The 25,976-nt window shown below is 36.9% G+C and overlaps 3 protein-coding genes and 1 long non-coding RNA gene across 5 annotated transcripts; 2 read left to right on the top strand and 2 right to left on the bottom strand.

The window, feature by feature from the left end:
• Nucleotides 1-597: 597 nt before the first annotated feature.
• jmjd8 (jumonji domain containing 8) lies at nucleotides 598-10,393 on the bottom strand. Of its 2 annotated transcripts, none has more exons than XM_028454831.1 (9): nucleotides 9,803-10,393; nucleotides 4,055-4,150; nucleotides 3,926-3,974; nucleotides 3,766-3,862; nucleotides 3,604-3,672; nucleotides 1,704-1,823; nucleotides 1,564-1,631; nucleotides 1,356-1,490; nucleotides 598-751 (listed from the first exon to the last, which is right to left on the bottom strand). In XM_028454831.1, exons 1-9 carry the CDS (start codon nucleotides 9,916-9,918, stop codon nucleotides 671-673), a joined length of 831 nt encoding a protein of 276 aa, XP_028310632.1. In that variant the 5' UTR covers nucleotides 9,919-10,393; the 3' UTR covers nucleotides 598-670. The 2 variants fall into 2 exon arrangements, with proteins under 2 accessions (XP_028310632.1, XP_028310633.1); XM_028454832.1 differs by lacking the exon at nucleotides 9,803-10,393 and adding an exon at nucleotides 4,823-6,111.
• Nucleotides 6,795-13,836, bottom strand: LOC114468125 (tryptase-like). The gene is made up of 6 exons (XM_028454830.1): nucleotides 13,702-13,836; nucleotides 12,342-12,362; nucleotides 10,955-11,117; nucleotides 10,604-10,875; nucleotides 10,400-10,533; nucleotides 6,795-7,163 (listed from the first exon to the last, which is right to left on the bottom strand). The coding sequence occupies exons 1-6, from the start codon at nucleotides 13,754-13,756 to the stop codon at nucleotides 6,882-6,884; spliced, it is 927 nt and encodes a 308-aa protein (XP_028310631.1). The 5' UTR covers nucleotides 13,757-13,836; the 3' UTR covers nucleotides 6,795-6,881.
• Nucleotides 12,017-13,950, top strand: LOC114468127 (uncharacterized). The gene is made up of 3 exons (XR_003674620.1): nucleotides 12,017-12,463; nucleotides 12,625-12,653; nucleotides 12,997-13,950. It is a non-coding gene; the product is annotated as an uncharacterized LOC114468127 (long non-coding RNA).
• Nucleotides 13,951-14,687: 737 nt separating this feature from the next.
• On the top strand, nucleotides 14,688-24,640 carry spns1 (SPNS lysolipid transporter 1, lysophospholipid). Its single transcript, XM_028455499.1, has 12 exons — nucleotides 14,688-14,891; nucleotides 17,550-17,771; nucleotides 21,849-21,914; nucleotides 21,994-22,130; nucleotides 22,253-22,404; nucleotides 22,470-22,679; nucleotides 22,849-23,001; nucleotides 23,079-23,268; nucleotides 23,397-23,462; nucleotides 23,737-23,835; nucleotides 23,914-24,082; nucleotides 24,377-24,640. Exons 2-12 carry the CDS (start codon nucleotides 17,558-17,560, stop codon nucleotides 24,445-24,447), a joined length of 1,527 nt encoding a protein of 508 aa, XP_028311300.1. The 5' UTR covers nucleotides 14,688-14,891; nucleotides 17,550-17,557; the 3' UTR covers nucleotides 24,448-24,640.
• Nucleotides 24,641-25,976: the final 1,336 nt, after the last annotated feature.

The raw sequence follows: 25,976 nt of genomic DNA, 5'->3' as shown, positions 1-25,976 counted from the left end.
CTCTCTTCCAAAGGTGCTCTACTGCCACCTACATGTCACCAGTTGGTCACTACATCATGGTACAAGCTCGATATTCATAGGAGAGCTTTGTCACACGGTCTCCTCGCAACCCCAGCCGAAAAAAACACAATGTCTGGTGTGTAGCTCAGTGGGTTGAGCGCCCGCCCCATGTACGGAGGCTGTAGTTCCTCACCTGCAGCCGGTCCCAGGTTCGATTCCCGGCTTGGGACCCTTTGCTGCGTGTCATTCCCTGCTCTCTCTGATCCCTTTCCTGTCGAGCAACTGTCATATAAAGGCCACTAGAGCCCAAAAAATCCTTTAAAAAAAAAAAAAAAAGAAATGTAGCAAAAATACATTAAAAGGAGCAAAAAATATGGCAAGAAAAAGTGATGAAAATAGGTTAAAATATGATGAGTTTGGTGTAGTTGCAGAAAAATGGGCAAAAATAGGCTCAAAGTGTGGCATCTGACGACCCCCTACCAGTGTCTTGCGACCCCAAATGGGGTCCTGACCCAAGGATGAGAACACCTGATTAAATCGAATCGTGAGCAGGTTTTTTTTCCTCCTGCTCTACGAGGAAAATGTTTAAGTCCACCACAGGTTGTACAGATGTTTATTTGTTCACACAGTGACAGACGTTACAGACACTGATGGGCACTGTGGGTGGAGCTTAGCTCAGGAAGGTAGAGATGAACACACTGGTGTCCAGGTTGAGCGTGGCGTGCCACCATCGGTCAGGGAAGTACAGCACCTGTTACACAGGAAGTAACATTACAGTCAGGTTACAGATCCATCACTTATTATTAATAGTGCATCACTCGATTACAAGAAGAGATTTTGGATTTATGATAAAAACTGTGAGGGTTGTTTATCCTGTTACTTTCATCCACTTTTTGTAGTATAATCGCTCTGTTTTGTAGTTCACAGATTTGTCCATTTCATAGTCTGTATTTAGTCTCTTTTTAGTCTGTCTGAGCCTGTTTTTATTCTCTTTAGTCTGTATTTAGTCCTCACTATAATTGCTTCGGTCTGTCACTAACTATTTTCCTGGAAAGGTCCACACATAAGTTGCTGCTGTGCTGTTGGACAGCTTTGAATTGGCTCAGTGCGACGCTGACTGACACCTCTTTATAAAGATGCTAATGCTAGCTGCTGAGGGAGCCAATAATCAATTACCTCAGCCAATCAGAGCAGGCCTGGGGGCGTGGTCTAGTCCCTGTCGTGTTTGCTATAATATTGAAATCAGACATTTTATATTGTACTTGTAATTCCCCTCCCTACCACTAGATGGTACTGCTGAAGAACCCACAGTATAAGTCCCTCCCTCAGTTTTAAATGGAAACAGAGCTTCTCGCCTCTCCAGGCCTGATGGTGCACTCCAGCGGGGCCTCGTCCTCCGGGAGGTGGGGGTAGGTCTCCCTCAGCCAGGACAGCGTGGTCCTGTTGGGGTGGAAGTGAGGCTCTCTGTCGGGGGGGTAAAGGAACCATCGCTGGGAGGGACAGACACTTGGTCACAATCAATCATTGCCATGGAAACGACAAAGGAGGAGCTTAAAACTTCACCTTTCGTCCATAAATGACCTCAGAAAAACCTGGGCCGTGCCAGTGGAACGGAACACCTGTCCCTGCACCTGCAGGGGGCGGAGTTAAAGGGTTAGATCTCCATGAACTGATGATGATGATGAAGGAGACAAAGGCTGGACCTGCAACGCCGAAGCTGAGCGCTGAGCTGGTCTGAGGGAGGACGTACGGAGGAACCTGGTACTGGTCCAACAGTCCACGCCACTCTGAGTAGTTATTGTCCCCGAAGAAGTACAACGTCTCTGAGGGTAAGGGAGCAGCGTTACTGGTTCATAGGGGTGTCAATCACCAGCTTCATCACGATATGATACAATGTCCATACGTTTGGATGACGATACAATGTTTGCCAATATCACAAAGTCTGTCACAATACGATATGATGTGATATCATATTCCCATCTCACACATTTACATGTATATGAACTCCCAAAAAACAACTGAAATATGATTTGACCATTTTTTCCTAAGGTCTTTCAGGTGTCAGGCATTAAAAAAACAGAATAAACAGTATTCTTCTTAGTAAAAAAATTAAATAATGCTGAAGGCGGTGGGGGGCACAGGAAATGGTGACAGACATCACATGCTATGTGAATTTCAAAATAAAGGCGTATTTTATAGGGGACATATGCTATTTTTTTTGTCGTTTTGTTCTAAGAACCCCAACAACATAGTATTTGAGGTTTATTTTCCCAAACCGCCTGTTTTCTGGAGTTTTAGCCTCTGAAAAGTCACTTCCTGACCAATTCTAAAACCGGGCTGTTTGAGTGGGCGTGTCTATGCACACGGACTCCACACAACAGTTGATCACTAGTGACTTTCTTTTGCTATTCACAAACTCTTGTTATTGTTTTCAGCCAAAAACAAACTGCACATTACAGTAAAACACATGGCTAATTAAAGGTAGGGTAGGTGATTTTCTACATACACTTTTTAGATTTTTGGTTTAAATTGTCTTTGTCCTGACAGAAACTAAGATCTTATGTGCTCTGAAAAAAGAACGAAGAAAACTAACAGCTGTAAATCTGAAATAACTTCAACCAATAAAAAAAGACGGTTAGTTTTTTTTTTTTTTAACTAATATCTTCCTGCTCGTTCTCGACCCCTCGCATACACGAGCCCACACTCAAAGCATATCACTGGTGATAGTTTTAAAACAGATTTTTTAGTCACGCTTTTTAATATATACAACGATATCATTTGTTTACTGCTGAATGAGACGACAAAGTTTCTACACAATGCAAGTGATGAGCTGAGGTCCGCTTCTGGAGCAGCAGTGCTCTAGCGTATGAGTGAGATGGAGCACAGAGGGGAGGGGGTAAAGGCGGATCCGTCGGGGAGGCTAGATTCAAAGTCATGCTAGCTATTGAAAATCGCCTACCCTGCCTTTAAGTGGATATTGTCAGTTAGAAAAACACTGTTTTCTGAAGTGTATGCAGCAACAGCAGCTGAGTGAGCTGCTTTAAACACTTACTGGAGCTGCTATGTTGCTTTATTGTCATCATCTAAAGTAGAGATTATAGGAATAATACTTTCAAGGTGATAGTTTACTGTTTCGTGCAACCACTGCGTTAAATTGTTACAAACACCATGTTGCTAGATTCATGTTTGGGCTGTTTTTATTGGAATGGGTGGATTCTAAGTGTGATGGGACTGGAAATTGTCCATCTGATCTGGCAACACTGATTCCCGATTTCATGTGTGATGTCAAACCTTGAAAATTTGAAACTGATCAATTTTCTCTGTTATAAGACTTACTCAGACCACAAGCAAACAACTGGATGGTTTTATTTCACATTTTGTGTTCTGGTGGACACTCAAGTTACATCATGTGATAAAAAAAAAAACACTACAAAAGTAGATTTTTCATAATATGTTCCATTTAAAGATGACAATGTGGATCGATGTTGGCACTGATGTAATTGGAATGTTAATTAATCTATGTATCGATGTATTGTCACACCACTACTGGTTCATTAGCTCTAGTGTTTCCCAGTGTTTGGATGTGAACCATCATAAACTCACCGCTGCCCAGTGCGTTCACAGACTGAGGCCGCAGGAACCGGTTTACGTAGTCTCTGAACGGGACGTCCACTGGAAGACACACAGACCAGTTAGTCCAGGTTCATCTAGTCCAGTTCATATAATATTAATCTCATCCAGTCCAGAGTGTGAGGCTCCTCCCACCTTTCCTATAGGAGAAGGTGTTAGCAGTGCTCAGTCGGACCGTTAGCGCTCCGTAAACCTCCAACAAGTTGGACCGGGAGCAGGACTTTCTGAACCTCTGAAACACAGAAAGACAAACTCAGCCTCTGAGTGACCAATGCTGTCTGCATTCGATACATACAGAGTTATCCGTGAGGCCTCTGAGGACGAGTGGCTGGCTGTATGCGTACCTGTACACACACAGAAAAGGCTGTAGGTGTTTTTAATAGTTTACTTTAGAGATGTTTTACGTGTGACCCGCTAACGTTACCTTTCCAGAAACTGTTGGTGTGAGAGCGATGAAGCGTCCAACACGTCGATGTTACACAATCCTTCATCCTGGAGACTCTGCTCGGACACTGCCGACCTGCAACGCACCACAACACTGAGTTAGGGTCACCATACATCCTGTTCTACTTGGATTTGACTAATTCATGGAAATTACTGGCTTTCCCAGGAACCCTGAACACATCTCAAGGAACATGAAGTTAAATGACCGTAATTCTGCGTGGAATTCTACCAGTTTCTGAAAGCTAAGGGTTAGCTCTTTACAGCTTTTTGTTACAATAACATCCACACTACACAGCATGCATACAACAAAGTGCTATTACAGATATGGTAAAGTAACTTGAGTAGAGTTAGTAGCTTAAATACTGGTAACCTAAAATAATTTAGGTGAAGTTAATATAAAACAATTTAAGCAGAGGTAAGATACAGTAACTTATTTAAGTACTGGTAAGAAGGTGTAACTTTACAGGTTAAAAAAACGAACTTAATAAGTTACTTTGTAATCATGTAAATTACGTTATTTTTTTTCCATTTCTGTCAACTTCCGGTAACTAGTTACCATGGACACCAGTTGTATCACAGCACCAAATCAGCAAACGTAACTTTCCAATAAATGGAAACAAACCGTAAGGTTTAAAATTAACCGAATTAGATTGGTTAAAGGCGTGACGTCACGACCCGAATGTCCTGACGTCAGTAGACCCTGACGGAATAAATGGATTTTAAGACGACCGAGCTTCAGTGAACTCACCATCCTCCGTCCGGTGTGTGTGTGTCCATCAGTGCGATGAACACACACACAATCCAACACATGCACACACTGCGAGCCGCCGTGAGGCCCATTAACACACACACTTTGATTCAAACCCTCAACCTGTCCACGGTTTACAGCCGACAGCTTCACTTCCGGTAGGACGGACAGTCATGTGATCACTGCTGCCTTCAATGAGCCTGGGAAACGTCACACACCAATTAGCCGTAACGTTATTAGTTATCCATTTTAAAGCCGTGTTTATGTTCTCATTTATTCATTAATAACATCGTAATTACCACTGCATGATTCTACGTATGTTGTATTTTTTATGCTATAACTTATTTTCTAAAAAGCAAAACAAATGGACAAAAATCGTACAAATCAATGTTTAAAAAAAAAAAATGTCAGTCAGAAAAAGTCCAATATTTTTATTTATTCTCAGTATATTGTATTTGTTAAATGTGGGAGATACTAAAACCCGGAGTGATCTGGAAACATTTCGGAGACATACCAGAGACCGTAAATTCTGCCCCATACTGTTTAATATAATAATATTAATATAACATCATTTTTGTTTTACAGAGTTTTATTGGGTTTTATTTAATGCTGAGTAGTTCCTACTGCACGGAAACACAACCAGTTGCATTTTTATTATTTATTTATTTTTAAATTATTATTATTTAAAGGTTATCTCATTCGGATGTCCTACGTATATGTTCAGAAACTATGCAGTCGTAAAATAGTATTTATAAACTTGTAAATATACAGTAGGAATTACTCAACGGTAAATAAAACTATATTAAACTCTGTAAAACAATAACCAGGAATAAATATGTGCTCCCTGGTAAAGATAGCTGCTCTAACTAACAAACAAACATTATTGACGTGGTTATATTACCGCCTGTAAATACAGTACGGGGTAGAATTTACTCTGTCTCCGGTAGCCTATGTTTCTGGATGTTTCCGAGTTTTAGTATTTCCCGGTAAATCTCATAATACTATTTATTTATTAAAAAGTAAATAACTTTATTTAAAAATAAATGAAGAAACAAACAAACAGCACCAGTCACGTTTGACAGATGCTGCCTTTAAGGAACCTGGGATACTTCGGGATAGTCAGAATAAACTTAATGCAATCAGTTTAATGTTCTGTTTTAGAATTGGAATTCAGTATTCAGATTTGGTCTTACGTTATCTTCCACTGTTTTTACAAGTTTAGCCTAAAACCTAAATGTCCTTATTAATAGATCTATGTCTAAAAAAACACATTATTATGAACCATATTTGTTTAATTGCAAAATAGGACTACTTTACAGTGTTAGAGCCTGTGTTCCTCCATTTTGAAATCACATGATTGATGATGTCACACGGCCCCACTGCCTGTAAACATCCCATTGTTTTCTATTGGAGTGAAACATTCAGCCTGATTTATAGATTATTTACTAACTTTTTCAGTCAAAATAACAACTTTTGCTGCTTCCGGCTCCTCTAATAAAACAGAAAATGTTAAAGATGTCGATGTAAACCTCTTTTGTTTCAGTTATCAGGGATTGTTGAAGACACAACCATTGAGAATAGAAGCCCTTTTGGGTGTGAGTCCTTAAACAGTCTGATTAACTTTCTAACTATAGCCACCAAAAGCTGTTAAATAATCTAAAAAGCTGCTAAATATAAAACAATGGGATGTTTACAGGCAGTGGGGCCGTGTGACATCATCAATCACATGATCCAAAACTGTAAATGAGTTTCATTTTAAAAGGAAATTAAACAAATATGGTTCATAATGTGTTTTATTAGACATAGATTTACTAAAAAAAAACATCTAAAAAGTTTTAGGACAAATTTATAAAAACAGTGGAGGATCACTTTAAAGAAAAATGATTTCTGTTTCTTCTATAGACTCAGATTGTTTATCTGGTTGTGGTCCTGATATGTATTTGGGCTTCAGTAGAAAGTTTGATCAGAGAAGCAGATTTGTAAAAGTTTTATTGATCGATTGGGTTTGATTACAATGTGAGGACTGTGCTCTGAATGAGATGAAGAAGTGATGAGGTTCTCAGATGAAGAAGGAGAAGACGAGAGGCAGCACAGACATGATGAGAGGAACAATGAGGCGTGGGTGGAATGGTGAGGCGTCAGAGCCCAGCGTACTGCTGTTGAACAACAGGAAGCCAGGCTTGTCTGAGCCCACCTGCTCAGAGACCCAACTTTGATACTGGGACACACGGGCGTACACCCCCGGGAACTCGGCCAAAGCACAGCCTCTACCGAAGCTCACCACACCGGCCTCCAGCCACAGAGACCCGCTCTTTACCACCAATGGACCACCAGAGTCACCCTGAGGTCACAGCACAGGGAGAAAAAACCCAACATTAACACACCGATGCCCTCAGACTGACCTGGCACGTGTTTTATGCCCTCAGTGTGCGACCTGTAAGGGTTTCTATCCCCTCAAACTGACCTTACAAGAGTTCTTATGCCCTCAGTATGAAGTGTAAGGGTTTTTATGCCCTCAGACTGATCTGTAAGGACTTTTATGCCCTTAGTATGAGCTGACAGAAGTTCTTATGCCCTCAGTGTGACCTGTAAGAGTTTTTATGCCCTCAAACTGACCTGGCAGAAGCTTTTATGCCCTCAATGTGACATGTAAGGGTTTTTATGCCCTTATGCTGCGTTTACACCAAACGCGGTTTCTGCGGCACAAGCGAACAGATTACATGCAAAGTCAATGGTTTAGACGCGCTGGGAGGCGAATTATTCACCGGTGGGGCGGCGCGGACTGTTTCGCGCGTGGAAAGCGATGGCTGCTGCAAGCGCGCTCCCGATTTTCGCGTTATTCGCCGTTCGCTTGAGTTGAAAATATTGAACTCCAGCGGCTGTTTCGCGTGACGCTCAGGCGCGAAAGCCAATCAGAGTCCTTGTTGGCAATGACGTCAGGCAGGCAACACGGAAATCAGTATTTTCCCCCGTTCAACCATTGAGGAGAAGCTAATCGTAGCGGTGTGTGACCACAGGGAGCTGTATGACACGGCCTGTTATTTTAACCGGGTCCAGGACCAGGAAGGATTTGGTGTGGAGGAGAATCAGCGAGGAGGTGGAGCAGCAGGTAAATGTTCTCTCTGTAGTTTTCATCTTTGAAAGTCGGCAGTGAGTGAGGATAGCATTAGCTAATGATAGCATTAGCCGCAACACCAGCTATTTTCACTTATGGGTTATGAGAGGAAAAAAAAGTCAGGAGAACCGTAGTGGGTCAGCTGCAGGAACATCTAAACTGTGGAAATACCCTGTGGTCATGACCTTCATAGACCCTTTGTTTCACCGCGAGAGACAAGCAGCAACATGGGGTAGAGGGTTGAGGAAGACAGGACCACAGAGTATGGTCAACCATCAGAGACTGGAGGTTTGTTTATCAGTGCAGACATATAGAAATATATACCAGGTTAATATTCAGGCCTTTATGTATCACAGGGCTTCTTCTAGTGGGGGATCTAAATCTAGTTTAATGATTTAAAATGTATAATAATGTGTTTATATATTGTGTTTGCTGTCACTCAGAGGTAAACAATCAGATGAGTGATGGAGAAGGACAGGGAACAGATAGTGCTCAGGGAGCAGGAGAAGATGCTGATGATGGTGATGGTGCTACAGCAGCATCTCCTGCAGAAACAAGTGCAGCCAAACCATCTGATATAAACATGACAGAAGTTGTTTTGCATTCTGTTATAAATAAAATGTATCTATAAATGTTTGTTATATCAGTGATGACAATGTTGATCATTACCTCATTTAATGTTTAATTAAAATATATCTATGATCTTATTTAAGTAACAGTGACTTGATAAGCTTATATATATATATATATATATATATATATATATATATATATATATATAATGTTTGTTTATTTTTAAGGAAAAAGAGCAAAGAAGAGGTCCAGCCAAGGCTCTCCAAGTGAGGTGGAGCAGCTTATCCTACAGACCTTCAGGAGACCACCTCCTCACCACCAGCTCTGACTGAGGATGAGATGTTTTTCAGACCTGCTTCCTATCCTGCAAAAAGTGCCAGCAGAGTTTAGGAAACGTTAAATTTCAAAGTTTTAAACTTCTTGATTATCATCCGGTAACACTAAATTTGGAATATTTTAATTAGGTTTTTGATTGGTCTGGATGGGCTGGGGTGGGCGGGACTCTTTGCATGGCAGGAACCACATTGTGAATAGTTGTTTATACTAGTTTGTTTATTATGTAAGTATTATAATATTGAAGTAAATAGTTTGTTTAAAATTGAGGTATTATAATGTTAATGTACATGGTGTTATTTCAGAATTGTTGATTAAAAACACATTTTAAAGTGTACTTTTGCTTTCTTTTTCATTTCTATCAATGCATATTAACAGCTATGTGTTCACCACATCAATGTTATATATTTTCATACAAGAATATATAGTTTCCTCATATTGATTCTCTGTGAGAACTTTAATGCCTTAAATTAATTTCAGAGGTGAGATTTCTTGGATTATTTCTTTCTGGTTAAAAATGAAGCTGACAGACGTTTCTCTCCCCATTCTTCCATATTTATTATACACATGTTAATACAGTAGGAAGTTTGCTCTATAGAAGTATGTGGTTCAGATGACAATAATTAACAGTAGTAAATAATGATTTATTAATAAGAGTTAAAAACAATAAATATTAATGAAACAAGCCTCATCTTCCAGAGTAGGTCTCCAGAGGACAAAAAATAACAATAGTAAATAATTTATTATAATGATTTACTTTTATTTTAGTTGTAATATATTTATGATAAAGACAATAATAAAACAGGCCTTTTCTCCCAGAATAGGTATCTCCAGAAAACAATAATTTTAATAATTCTGCTTTTAAATTCCCTTGGGATTAATATAGTATCTATCTTTATTGTGTATTTAAGAGATGTGTCTGATGAATCATGGCATCTTCGGTTGCTTATGAAACTTACCGGAGACAGACAGACAGTCGTTCGGCTGCAGAGATGGAGCTCCGGTAGTTGGTATCCTGCCAGGACATCCGTGGGCCAATCCGACCCAGCAGGTCGTCGAATCGGGCGCTGGTCATCCACAGGTACCGCTGGAAACAGTCATCATCCAGGTGTAGCTTCTGAAGCAGGCAGTGAAGCTCACCTAGTTGGATGTGGCGCTGGTTCACCTGGTGAAGCCAGGAAAGCCAACGTTTCTTCCCCTTCCGAGGTTAGGAGCAGTGAATTAACGGAGGTCCTCCATAGTTGATGGTGGAAACAAACACAGCCTGGTTGTCGCCGTTTGGGAGTCTGGTGGGCGGAGCTTCGCTTCAGACGCGAATATGAAGCAAATAGGGAAACATTTTTTGATCCTGCGGAAGGTTTCGCGCGACAGACGTGTTTGGTGTGAACGCAGCTTCAGACTGATCTTTAAGGATATTTATGCCCTCAGTGTGACCTGGCAGGGTTTTTTTTAATAACGCTTTTACAGTGACCTGTCAGGTGTTTTTATGCCCACAAACTAGGTGTTTTATTAGCTCTAGATTGACCTTGTGTCTGTTTTTGTGCCCTCAAACTGACCTGACAGGAGTCTTTCCCCTCCTGCCCTGCGCACAACATGTTGTTTGTTAGCGTGTTGTAGGACCCAACGCATTCTGCATTGGACACGATGGGAACGTCGACCTCCTGTAGCGTCTGAGGAAAAGGAAGAGAAACTGGAAACAAAGACCATACTTTTAGTAACAGTTCAACCAGTAATCTATTACTTGTGTGTGTGTGTCTCACCCCCGGTTCTGATGGTGCCCCACCCCGTCACCCACACAATCAGCCCGGCTTCAAACACGCTGTCTTGTGCTGCCAGACACACGGGTCGGATGTAGTCTGTGAAGGTGACGGTGCTGGACATTTGGATCAGAGCGATGTCATTGTTTGAGGGCGTGTTGTCGTAGTCCGGGTGTAAAATGATCTGCGACACCTCCCGTACCACCTCGTTAATGTTGGCCAGCTGCTGGCTCTGTCGGCCCAGGTACACCCGCAGGTTGACCATGGACGGGTTGCTGAGGAAGGGGAGGAGTCACACTGTCACCGCTTTGAAGCAGAAAAGCTCCTGCTGTGATTGGTCAGATTCACTCTCACCTCTCAAAGCAGTGGGCGGCGCTGAGGACCCATTGGCTGTTGATCAGTGACCCTCCACAGAAGTGATTGTTATTAAAGTGGAAACTGGCCTGCCATGGCCACGCCCCCTCAGGAGCATTCTCGCCACCAACAATCCGAGTGTTTAGAGAAGCCTGACCGCAGACTGGAAACCAACAGCACAGAGCGGTGTATCACTGCAGCTGGTCATAGTGATACCTGATGACACTCATATCATTTCAACAAATATCCTACGCACTAGGTCTCAAAAAATCTGACAATTTTACCAATTTTTCTGTGATTATCCAGTATTCACACTGTAAATGTTTAGTTTGATCTGATCAATACTTTTAGAGATATGGACAATTTATTTTTCTTCCATTTTCATCTTCCAATATCTCAGGAACTACAGCACATAGGAAAGGTAACTGTGGTATATCATAAGATATCACCATCACCACTCCAACTGGCACACTTTAGTGTGTGTGTACATGGTGCTAAGTGTAAAAATGTAGTATAAAAGTTATAGCTAACACATTTTCATTATTTATCACACTTTTCTCATATTTAGCACATGATCCTACATTTAACCACATATATAGAGGTACAAAAAAAAGCATTAAATCTAAATATTTAAATCTAAATGTTATATATCATATCTAAATCTAAATGTTAAATGTTGAACTTAAATGTTTTGCACATATACTAATTGACCCCGCCCCTTGTAACCTCAACCAATACAGAAGCAGAAACACACAAAGCCTCAAAACCTCTTCACCGTTGCTAGGGTGGGTGATATGTATGGCTGGTTCTCTCCGTGCGGTGGAGATTGAGCACGTAGTCATGGCAGGTGGACGAGCTGCCCTTCACATTAAACTACCAACACAACACATTTATATATAAGATTTAATATTTAGACTTAGATTTAACACTTAGATATAACATATAACAGTTAGATTTAGATGTAATGCTTTTTTTAACCTTTATATATGTGGTTAAATGTTGTGTTAAATGTAGGAAAATGTGCTAAATATGAGAAAAGTGAGATAAATAATGAAAATGTGTTCGCTACAACTTTTATACTAAAAGTTTTTTACTTTTACACTTGGCACCCCGTGTGTGTGTGTGTGTGTGTGAAGGACTCGTGAGAACACGGTTCGTCAGATCGTAGCTGGTCTAACAGGTGACGCTGATGGTTGTGCTGATCTGGCATCAGAACTTTCTCGTGGACAACCAGTGATGTTAGAGACACAGGACAGTGATGAGGAGGGGGCGGAGCCTGAGGATTGGAGCCCTGATCCCACCGACGCCGAGCACGGTCAGTGAATGTGTGTGTGTGTGTGTTATTGTTAGTCACATGTTCACAGCAGGAAGTGATGCAGACACCTACCGTCAAGCTGCGCCTGAATTCCTGAGGAGAAACAAACAAATGTCAGTTTCCATCACAAACCGGTTTTTCACCAGAGCTTCCCCACACAGACCAGTTCTCCCAGTGTTCTCATCAGGACAAAGGTATGTTTACCCAGCAGATGCTCAGAGAATGTAACCATAAAAGTATTAAACAGGAGGTGTTAACTTTGAATCATTCATAATCAAACTAAATACACTTCATAGGTTTTCCATCTATGAGGTCTTTCTCTGACTTTCATCATTTCATTGTTTTTTTTTTTCAGATGATGCAGAGAAACCTAGAGACTCTTTGGTATGTTTTTGAGACAAACTTGAGGATGTTTCTTTTTATTTTGTGTTCGTTGTGTTTAAATAAAGTTGTGAGTCAGAAGTTTTAAAGAAGTTATTTTAACATCATTTTTTTAATATATATTTTATTTTTAAAACTTTAAAAAAAAAATCACTGTCAATTTCTGAACTTTTTATTTTTATTTAATTTCTATTTGTGTGTGTGTGTGTGTGTGTGTGTGTGTGTGTGTGTGTGTGTGTGTGTGTGTGTGTGTGTGTGTGTGTGTGTGTGTGTGTGTGTGTGTGTGTGCGTGCGTGCGTGCGTGCGTGCGTGCGTGCGTGCGTGCGTGTGTCATTGTGTTATGCAGATTGAAGCATCAACACGTCAAACTGGCTGAGCATCATTTTTCTTACCACAGCAATTGTATAACACACAGTCATAGCGGTGGTGGTAATCTATGATGTAGCCACAGCTGCCCTGGGGCATACTGACAGAAGCGTGGCTGCCATTTGGTGCCTACGGCCACTCTGACCTCCACCAACATTTGTACCCATTCATACGAGGCACAACGTCACACAACGACAATGACTTGGATAAAGCGGGATTTGAACCCACAACCCTTCGGTTACTGGATGACCCACTGCCACTATACAACTGCCTAAAGAATATTTGATATAGTCAAGTCAAAGTTTTATTTTTTCTCATTTTGATTCATATATATTTACATGGTATATATTTGTTTATATTTTTATACCACATTTCATACACGAGGAACTTTAACTTACTTTATTGATTTAAAACATCAAACACTTTAAAAATCAATAAGAACATTATTTGTAGTCAATTACATTTCAAAGCAGTTCTATTTAAAGGCAACTTGCTCAAGTCCCCTTTACACAGTGGATTAGAACCAGCAACCCTTCAGTTACAAACACACTTCTTTAACGTTTGACCGCCATGGCTTCAAGCACCACAGTTTGAGGAGCTTTGCTCAGGTTTAGTCCAACATGTCTGTGTTTACACTGTGATTAAAGCTGAAGACACACACACACACACACACACACACACATACCATTAAGTGTGAGGAGCGTCAGTAGAACTCCAACCGACAGTCGCTTTGTCTTCATGATTGATCCTCACTGACTCACTGACCGTCAGGGACTTTATGATGTGTGTGTGTGTGAAAGGGCGTGTGTGTGTGTGTGACGCACACACTTTGCAGTCACACCTTTGATGGTAACACATTCTCATAATTAAAGTTGAATACATGTTTGGTTTCAAACATTGTTGGAATTCTTTCATTAATTAAGTCTTCAAGCAGCAGGCGTTCCCAAACAGAGGTACGTGTCCCCTCAGGGGTCCACAATACATAAACATTTGTCCATCATGGGACACATTTTCCTCCTCATCCATTGATAACATTCAGTGGCACAACTGGTAATATTTTCATTTTGTAGTAAATGTTTTACAATAAAGATAACATTATAACATAAACTCTGTTGTTGTTTCCTGATTGGTCATTAGTCTAAATGCAGACATTAATGTTGATCATGAGACCCTCAGATCAGGTACAATCACATGTTTGTGGCTCTGCCCCATGTGATAAACGTCTGTCCCCAGTATGAACTGGAAGCTCCCAATTCCTATTGGATACGTCATCAAAGGTGCTCCCAGATGTGGAGGCACCTGCAACATCAGGAGGAAGTGGTAAAAAGCACAACTGGAGCTGGTGTGGAAGGTCAAAGGTCAAAAGTGGAGGAGAGTGACCCCAGAACTAGGAGAACTGGAGCTCCAATGGTTGTGGGTTCACCAAACTCCCTTTAAAAAAAAGTATAATTTCATCCAAACATAAGGTTATAGTGTCAAATAAAACTGTTGAAAAAAGACCAGAAACTACACACAATAAACATGTAAATATAAAAAATAAATACATTCATGAATAAACGAACAAACAGATACACGGAAATAACTTAGGAAATAAACGTGAAATGAATACACAAACAAATACATGCAAAGCAAACGGAAAAATCCTCGTCATGTGATGTCACGTGACGGCTCGTCATGTGAGCAGCAGGGCGGAAGTGGTCAGAGGTGTCATGGCGGCGCTGCTGATGTGATTGTCACTGACAAAACAAATCTCAACCTCTCCTTTTTTCTCCTTTTTATGTGATTTTATTTTAAAAACACGATTCGTGTTTGTTTTCGACGCGTCGGAATGAGGAGTTAACAGCGCGTGAGAGCGGGAAAGACTCAAGCTCACAGGTAAACAAAAATAAACAGTGCGCATCCACCGAACTTTGTTTAAAAAAAGGACATTTTTAGCGTCAAGTGAATTTGTTTTCAACCCTTTTCCTGTTTCTGAACACTTTTCACAGCTAAGCTAACATTTAGCATGCCTTGTGGCTCATATATTATATATATTCTTAATTTATAGAATATTTGTTTTATTAGGCCGACGTGATTTAATTTTCAGGAGGCAAAATAAACATGTTTGATCACTGAGTTTGTTTCAAACAAACTCCCTTTAAAAAAGTAGAATTTTAGCTTTACATAAAGGTTTTCACTCTTCACATATCATTTATACTTTCCATCATTTACAGTTATTTGCATTATTTTTAAAAACACTTTCCATGACAATAAACATGAATTTATTCTCCGAGCTTTGAATAATTCACATTAAAACATTTTCATTTCATTAACGAATAATAATGAAGCTGTGAAATGGCGCCCCTTATGGGTCACTTTAGAGAATGAAATATTTTGTGTGATTTATCACCTTTATTTTTTTATTCACTCATGTTGTAAAATATAGAAATAATTAGTGCGAATGTAATTGTATGTTATGAGCATCTTCAGTGTATTAATCACTTCATCATGTTACTGTATATAATCTGTGATGTTTTCTCTATCTAAACATAAGTAATGTTAATAAAGTGGCGCCCCCTGTAGGCAGTGTTTCATTAAATACCTGTTTGTGTTTGTCATGTTCGTGCAAAGGTTCTAAAGGTTCCAAAGGTTGTAAAGGTTCTAAAGGTTACATATTGATCTGCTATTTATCAGACAATCAGTGAATAATCAGTGATCGCTTCAGTCTGACAGAGAAAAGGTCAAAGGTCATCCAGAGCAGAGCTGCAGCCTCAACAGGAACAATAACAATAAGAATTTTATTTGATTTATTTTGATAAATTTTTTTAATTAAATTGTAATTTTAATTTAATGTAATGTTATGTTAATTAAATAAAAATTCATTTTTTATAATAAATACATTTTATATTGAATTTTAATTTAAAATTACTGATGCTAATATTTCAGATACTGCTATTATTATATTATTAATGTGATGGTTCCCATAGTGTCATATTAATTATTAATATTAATAATGTGATGGTTCCTATAGTGTAATAACATTAATTATTATATTAATAATGTCATGTCTCCTATAGCGTCATTAATTATTATATTGATAATGTGATGGTTCCTATAGTGTCATATTAGTTATCATATTAATAATGTGATGGTCCCTATAATGTAATAATATTAATTATTATATTAATAATGTGATGGTTCCTATAGTGTAATAATATTAATTATTATATTAATAATATGATGGTTCCTATAATGTAATAATATTAATTATTATATTGATAATGTCATGTCTCCTATAGTGTCATTAATTATTATATTAATAATGTGATGGTTCCTATACTGTAATAATATTAATTATTATATTAATAATATGATGGTTCCTATAATGTAATAATATTAATTATTATATTAATAATATGATGGTTCCTCTAATGTAATAATATTAATTATTAATATTAATAATGTGATGGTTCCTATAGTGTAATAATATTAATTATTATATTAATAATATGATGGTTCCTATAATGTAATAATATTAATTATTATATTAATAATATGATGGTTCCTCTAATGTAATAATATTAATTATTATATTAATAATGTGATGGTTCCTATAATGTAATAATATTAATTATTATATTAATAATGATGGTTCCTATAATGTAATAATATTAATTATTATATTAATAATATGATTCTTCCTATAATGTAATAATATTATTTATTATATTAATAATGATGGCTCCTATAATGTAATAATATTAATTATTATATTAATAATGTGATGGTTCCTATAATGTAATATTAATTATTATATTAATAATATGATGGTTCCTATAATGTAATAATATTAATTATTATATTAATAATATGATTCTTCCTATAATGTAATAATATTATTTATTATATTAATAATATGATAGTTCCTATAGTGTATTAATATTAATTATTAATATTAATAATGTGATGGTTCCTATAATGTAATAATATTAATTATTATATTAATAATGATGGCTCCTATAATGTAATAATATTAATTATTATATTAATAATGTGATGGTTCCTATAATGTAATATTAATTATTATATTAATAATATGATGTTCCTATAATGTAATAATATTAATTATTATATTAATAATGTGATGGTTCCTATAATGTAATAATATTAATTATTATATTAATAATGATGGCTCCTATAATGTAATAATATTAATTATTATATTAATAATGTGATGGTTCCTATAATGTAATATTAATTATTATATTAATAATATGATGTTCCTATAATGTAATAATATTAATTATTATATTAATAATGTGATGGTTCCTATAATGTAATATTAATTATTATATTAATAATATGATGGTTCCTATAATGTAATAATATTAATTATTATATTAATAATATGATTCTTCCTATAATGTAATAATATTAATTATTATATTAATAATATGATGGTTCCTATAATGTAATAATATTAATTATTATATTAATAATATGATGGTTCCTATAGTGTAATAATATTAATGATCTTATTAATAATTACTGCAGTGAGGACCATGTCTGCAGACCAACCGTCGGATGTTGCTCCATTCTTCTCAACTGACAGCGAGGTCGAGGCTAACGATGACGATGAGGACACAGACGGTCGCCATGGCAGCCAGGAGGGGGCGGAGCCAGCCAGCGGCATTTCCAGCAAGAGGGCGTTTATCACTGTACTTATCCTCTGTTACATCAACCTGCTCAACTACATGGACCGCTTTACCGTAGCAGGTAAATATACACATATATATACACATTATATACACAACACACATATATACACATTATATACACAACACACATATATACACATTATATACACAACACACATATATACACATTATATACACAACACACATATATACACAATTATATACACACATTATATACACAACACACATATATACACATTATATACACAACACACATATATACACATTATATACACAACACACATATATACACATTATATACACAACACACATATATACACATTATATACACAACACACATATATACACATTATATACACAACACACATATATACACATTATATACACAACACACATATATACACATTATATACACAACACACATATATACACATTATATACACAACACACATATATACACATTATATACACAACACACATATATACACATTATATACACAACACACATATATACACATTATATACACAACACACATATATACACATTATATACACAACACACATATATACACATTATATACACAACACACATATATACACATTATATACACAACACACATATATACACATTATATACACAACACACATATATACACATTATATACACAACACACATATATACACATTATATACACAACACACATATATACACATTATATACACAACACACATATATACACATTATATACACAACACACATATATACACATTATATACACAACACACATATATACACATTATATACACAACACACATATATACACATTATATACACAACACACATATATACACATTATATACACAACACACTTATATACACATTATATACACAACACACATATATACACATTATATACACACACACTTATATACACACACTTATATACACACATTTATACACACACTTATATACACACATTTATACACAAATATATACACACATATATACACAAATATATACACAATTATATACACACTTATATACACACATATATATATACACACATATATACACAATTATATACACACATATATACACAAATGTATACACAATTATATACACACATATATACACACATATATACACAAATATCTACACACATACACAATTATATACACACATACACAATTATATACACACATATATACACAATTATATACACACATATATACACAATTATATACACACATATATACACAAATATATACCCACATATATACACAATTATATACACAATTATATACACACATACATACACAATTATATACACACATACACAATTATATACACACATATATACACAATTATATACACACATATATACACATTATATACACACATATATACACAAATATATACACACATATATACACAATTATATACACACATATATACACACATATATACACAAATATATACACACATACATACACACTTATATACACACATACACAATTATATACACACATACATACACAATTATATACACACATACACAATTATATACACAATTATATACACACATATATACACAAATATATACACACATATATACACAATTATATACACACATACATACACACTTATATACACAAATATATACACAATTATATACACATACACACAATTATATACACACATACATACACAATTATATACACAACACACTTATATACACACATATATACACAATTATATACACACATACACAATTATATACACACATGTACACAATTATATACACACATATATACACAAATATATACACACATATATACACAATTATATACACACATATATACACACATATATACACAAATATATACACACATATACACACAATTATATACACAATTATATACACAACACACATATATACACATTATATACACACATATATACACACATATATACACAAATATATACACACATATACACACAATTATATACACACATAAATACACAATTATATACACAATTATATACACAACACACATATATACACATTATATACACACATATATACACACATATATACACAAATATATACACACATACATACACAATTATATACACAACACACTTATATACACACATATATACACAATTATATACACAATTATATACACAACACACATATATACACATTATATACACAACACACTTATATAAACACATATACACAATTATATACACATTTATATACACACATACATACACAATTATATACACAACACACATATAAACAATTATATACACAACACACTTATATACACACATATATACACAATTATATACACAATTATATACACAACACACATATATACACATTATATACACAACACACTTATATAAACACATATACACAATTATATACACATTTATATACACACATACATACACAATTATATACACAACACACATATACACAACACACATATAAACAATTATATACACAACACATATACATACAGTTACATTTCAAAAAACTAGAATATCATGAAACAATTTAATATTTTTGTCACTCATTTCAGAAAGTCAAACCCATATATGATATAGACTCATGACACAGAGTGAAATATTTCAAGCTTTTATGTTGATGGTTATGGTTTATAGATAATGAAAACCCAAAATTCAGTGTCTCAAAAAATTATAATTTTACATAAAATCAATAAAAATCAATATATATATATATATATATATATATATATATATATATATATATATATATATATATATATATATATATATATATAAACTCTTCCTCACCCTCTGTGGGCGGTCTCTACCACCTTTGGAGGTGTTTCCCACTTTGACCTTGGGGTTTCCAGCCCATACTCTGCACAGATGTTCCTGTACACTATACCAGTCACTTGGTTATGGAGCTCCATGTAAGCTTTGATAACATCATTCAGGTCAATCTGCATTGTTGGGTCTGGTGTCTCTCACCTTCATATAGACAATAGTCATAGATTCTCTATGAGGTTCAGGTCAATCCAGCTCATGAACACCATGGCAAACTTTATGGAGATGATGATTTCATTTTCCAGCAGAACTTGTCACCTGCCCACACTGCCAAAGGTACCAAAAGCTGCTTCAATGACCACCATGGTGTTCCTGTGCATGATTGACCTGAACCTCATAGAGAATCTATGACTATTGTCTAGATGAAGGTGAGAGACACCAGAACCAACAATGGGTTTGAGTGACAAAAAATATTAAGCTTTTGCATGATATTCTAATTTTTTTAGACGTACCTGTATATACATATATACACAACACATGTATAAATATATACACAACACTGTTATAAATATATACACAACACTGTTATAAATATATACACAACACTGTTATAAATATATACACAACACTGTTATAAATATATACACAACACTGTTATAAATATATACACAACACTGTTATAAATATATACACAACACTGTTATAAATATATACACAACACATGTATAAATATATACACAACACATGTATAAATATATACACAACACTGTTATAAATATATACACAACACTGTTATAAATATATACACAACACATGTATAAATATATACACAACACATGTATAAATATATACACAACACTGTTATAAATATATACACAACACATGTATAAATATATACACAACACTGTTATAAATATATACACAACACTGTTATAAATATATACACAACACTGTTATAAATATATACACAACACATGTATAAATATATACACAACACTGTTATAAATATATACACAACACATGTATAAATATATACACAACACATGTATAAATATATACACAACACTGTTATAAATATATACACAACACTGTTATAAATATATACACAACACATGTATAAATATATACACAACACTGTTATAAATATATACACAACTACCAGCGACTACTGCTGGTTTCTAGTGGTATTGAACGAGTTACAAGTTTCTGAAAGTTACAGATCGTATTCTCCAAGTGTGTTCCAATGACACACACAGATTGTGTTACAAACACGCACACACACAGGCACACACACGCACACTTTTGTTACAATAACATTTTGTGCTTCAGGAGTTTTGTCTGAAATCGAGGATTATTTTGGGATCGACGATGGAAAGTCAGGCTTACTGCAGACAGGTGATCCAATCACACGTCACATCACTAGTCACATGACGCTCGTTCCATCATCTCACGCCCCCCTCCCTCCCTCTCTCAGTGTTTATCTGCAGTTACATGTTTTTGGCGCCTTTCTTTGGTTACCTTGGTGACCGCTACAACAGGAAGTTGATCATGATTGGTGGGATCACTTTCTGGTCTGTTGTGACTCTGAGCAGCTCTTTCACACCCAAAGGGGTGAGTACCCATGGCAACCAGTCCAAACGTAAACAAAGAAAGAACCCCCCCCGTCTTTGACCTGTCAAAGTAAAAGTCCTTCGTCTGTGTGTGTGCGTGTGCGTGCGTGTGTGTGTGTGCAGCACTTCTGGGCGTTGCTGCTGACGCGGGGATTAGTGGGTGTGGGCGAGGCCAGTTACTCCACCATCGCCCCCACCATAATCGCTGACCTGTATGTGGGCGGAGCCAGGACCAACATGCTGTCCATCTTCTACTTCGCCATTCCAGTGGGAAGGTAAGAACATCATCTTCATCATATTCATCACGTCTCCTCACCCTCTCTGTGTGTGTGTGTGTCAGTGGTCTGGGGTATATTGCAGGTTCTCAGGTGTATAATGTGACGGCGGACTGGCACTGGGCTCTGCGTGTGACGCCTACGTTGGGTTTGGTCGCTGTTCTTCTTCTTTTTTTCGTGGTTCAGGAACCGAAACGAGGAGCCGTGGAATCACGACCAGAGGAACAACTTCACCAGACCAGCTGGATCCAGGACCTGCAGGCCCTCAGCAGGAAGTAGGTCCTTCACAATAAAACACCTACCTGCGGGCCCAAAATAAATGTGTTTCTGAATTGTTAATAAATTCAAAAAAACATAATTTCTCTTCATTCATTGAACTTCCTTCCAAAGTAAAGTGTTTCCTTTTCTATTACTGTCTAATAGTGTTGTTTTATTGTGACACAGCCGCAGCTTCCTGCTGTCTACGTTTGGCTTCACTGCTGTGGCCTTCGTCACTGGTTCTCTGGCTCTGTGGGCGCCGACGTTCCTGCTGCGAGCAGCGATGTTCTCTGGGAACAAAGAGCCGTGTTTGGAGGGACGCTGTAGCTCCTCTGAGAGGTACAGGAACAGGAAACAGACTGTCACAATAAAACCTCAAACATCTATTTATTATATGTCTGTGTTTGTTGTCACAGCCTGATCTTCGGCATCATCACAATCATCAGCGGCGTGGTGGGCGTGGCCAGTGGCGTGCAGGTGAGCCGTCTACTGAAGAGGACCAACCCCCGCGCCGACCCCCTAGTGTGTGCAGCCGGGCTCCTGATGTCCGCCCCCTTCCTGTTCCTCGCCATCGAGTTCGCTGAGCAGAGCACGGCCGCCACTTATGTGAGTCACATCTTTACTGATTACTACTTACTTAGTTACTTACCTTCACTAGTTACTTAGTATCTTAGTAACTTAGTTGTTTTTTTTCTTCTTCTTCTTCTTGTTGACATGTCGTCTTTATTCATCAGGTTTTTATTTTCCTCGGTGAGACTTTTCTGTCCATGAACTGGGCCATCGTAGCCGACATCCTGCTGGTGAGTTTAAACCTGGCCCATCCTATAGACCTATAAACCTCAGTTTAGATATTTAAACCTGACTTTAAACCCAAATTTGGACCTTTAAACCTGTGTTAAAACCTTTAAACTTGACTTTAAACTTTTAAACCTGTGTTTAGATCTTTAAACCTGAGTTTTTAAGATTTAAACCTGACTTTAGACCTTTAAACCTGAGTTTAGATCTTTAAACCTGACTTTGAACCCAAATTTGGACCTTTAAACCTGTGTTTAAACCTTTAAACCTGTGTTTCAGTACGTTGTAGTTCCCACTCGTCGATCCACTGCTGAGGCGTTTCAGATCGTCCTCTCTCACCTGTTTGGAGATGCAGGAAGTCCCTACCTGATCGGAGTGGTACACACACACACACACACTTTATTTATTTACTGATATAATAATTGTTGTATGGTAATAATTCAGTTTCCCTGTCAGGTTTCAGACTCTCTGAGGCGCAGCGACTCCTTCCTGTGGATGTTCAGGTCTCTGCAGATTTCTCTGCTGCTTTGTTCCTTTGTGGCTGTTTTGGGCGGAGCTTTCTTCCTCGCCACAGCGCTCTTTATTGAGAAAGACCAACAGCGCGCCCAAGGCTTCATACCTGAAGGTCAGTTTACTGCCATTAGCTCCTTAAACGAGGGTTAATCCTGAATTTATCTCCTTAAACCAGGGTTATTCTGAGTGTAGCTCCTTAAACCACAGTTAATCCTGAGTTTAGCTCCTTAAACCACAGTTAATCCTGAGTTTAACTCCTTAAACCACAGTTAATCCTGAGTGTAGCTCCTTCAACCACAGTTAATCCTGAGTTTAGCTCCTTAAACCACAGTTAATCCTGAGTTTAACTCCTTAAACCACAGTTAATCTTGAGTGCAGCTCTGATGTTTCCTGTTTTCTGTGACAGATGATGAACCCATCGTGGTATCAAAGAGCGGCCGCTCCACCAGAGTGTCGGTGTCCAGCGTGTTGATCTGATCATCCTGCAGGGGGCGCTAAGGCTGTTGGATTATTTTGTTCTGAGACGAACGTGAAGCTGCTGCATCTAGTGATGAAGATGAAGACATGCCGCACACGCCCAGTGTGAACCGTTAGCGTCTGATATTTGTGTAAATTTCCTGTTCTTAATCTTTTTAACCAGTTTTTAACTTTTTTTTATTTGGTGACGTTTGTTTTTTTTTCTCATTAAAGTGAAGTTTAACGCTAACAAACCTTTGTGTCTTCACTGTCACACAATCCTGACTTTAGGATTATAAACGACACAATCCTGACTTTAGGATTATAAACGACACAATCCTGACTTTAGGATTATAAACGACACAATCCTGACTTTAGGATTATAAACGACACAATCCTGACTTTAGGATTATAAACGACACAATCCTGAGTTTAGGATTATAAACGACACAATCCTGACTTTAGGATTATAAACGACACAATCCTGACTTTAGGATTATAAACGACAATCCTGACTTTAGGATTATAAACGACACAATCCTGACTTTAGGATTATAAACGACACAATCCTGACTTTAGGATTATAAACGACACAATCCTGACTTTAGGATTATAAACGACACAATCCTGACTTTAGGATTATAAACGACACAATCCTGACTTTAGGATTATAAACGACACAATCCTGAGTCTAGGATTATAAACGACACAATCCTGACTTTAGGATTATAAACACACAATCCTGACTTTAGGATTATAAACGACACAATCCTGAGTCTAGGATTATAAACGACACAATCCTGACTTTAGGATTATAAACACACAATCCTGATTTTAGGATTATAAACGACACAATCCTGAGTTTAGGATTATAAACACACAATCCTGACTTTAGGATTATAAACAACACAATCCTGACTTTAGGATTATAAACGACACAATCCTGAGTTTAGGATTATAAACACACAATCCTGACTTTAGGATTATAAACAACACAATCCTGACTTTAGGATTATAAACGACACAATCCTGAGTTTAGGATTATTATAAACAACACAATCCTGACTTTAGGATTATAAACGACACAATCCTGACTTTAGGATTATAAACGACACAATCCTGACTTTAGGATTATAAACGACAAAATCCTGACTTTTGGATTATAAACGACACAATCCTGACTTTAGGATTATAAACAGATCTGAAACCCATTAAAGCTCAGAAAAAATAATCTAAAATGTTTCTATTTTTATGCCTTATCTCAGAAATGTGAGTGATTTTCCAAATTCTTTGTCATTTTTCATTTTAACCCCAGTTTAAATGAGCTCATCAGATTTGAACTAGTTTTTAGGGTCTCATCACAGCCGGAGCTCAGAACGAAAACTCCATTTTCTGCCGTACTTTAGCTGAAGCTCGTTAAAGTTGAGTTTATCATGAGTCCAGCTCTGAGGAGGAGTTGAGGAGCAGATATGTTCTCATGTTCTCACACGTGTCTCTCACAGATGGAGGATGTTCAACTCCTCCTCTGTGGTTTCCTGTCGCAGACACTT

Source organism: Gouania willdenowi, chromosome 8, assembly GCF_900634775.1.
Source record: "Gouania willdenowi chromosome 8, fGouWil2.1, whole genome shotgun sequence".
Taxonomy (NCBI): domain Eukaryota; kingdom Metazoa; phylum Chordata; class Actinopteri; order Blenniiformes; family Gobiesocidae; genus Gouania; species Gouania willdenowi.
The sequence above is the reverse complement of the archived record's forward strand: the minus strand, read 5'-3'. Positions and strand labels throughout refer to the sequence as shown.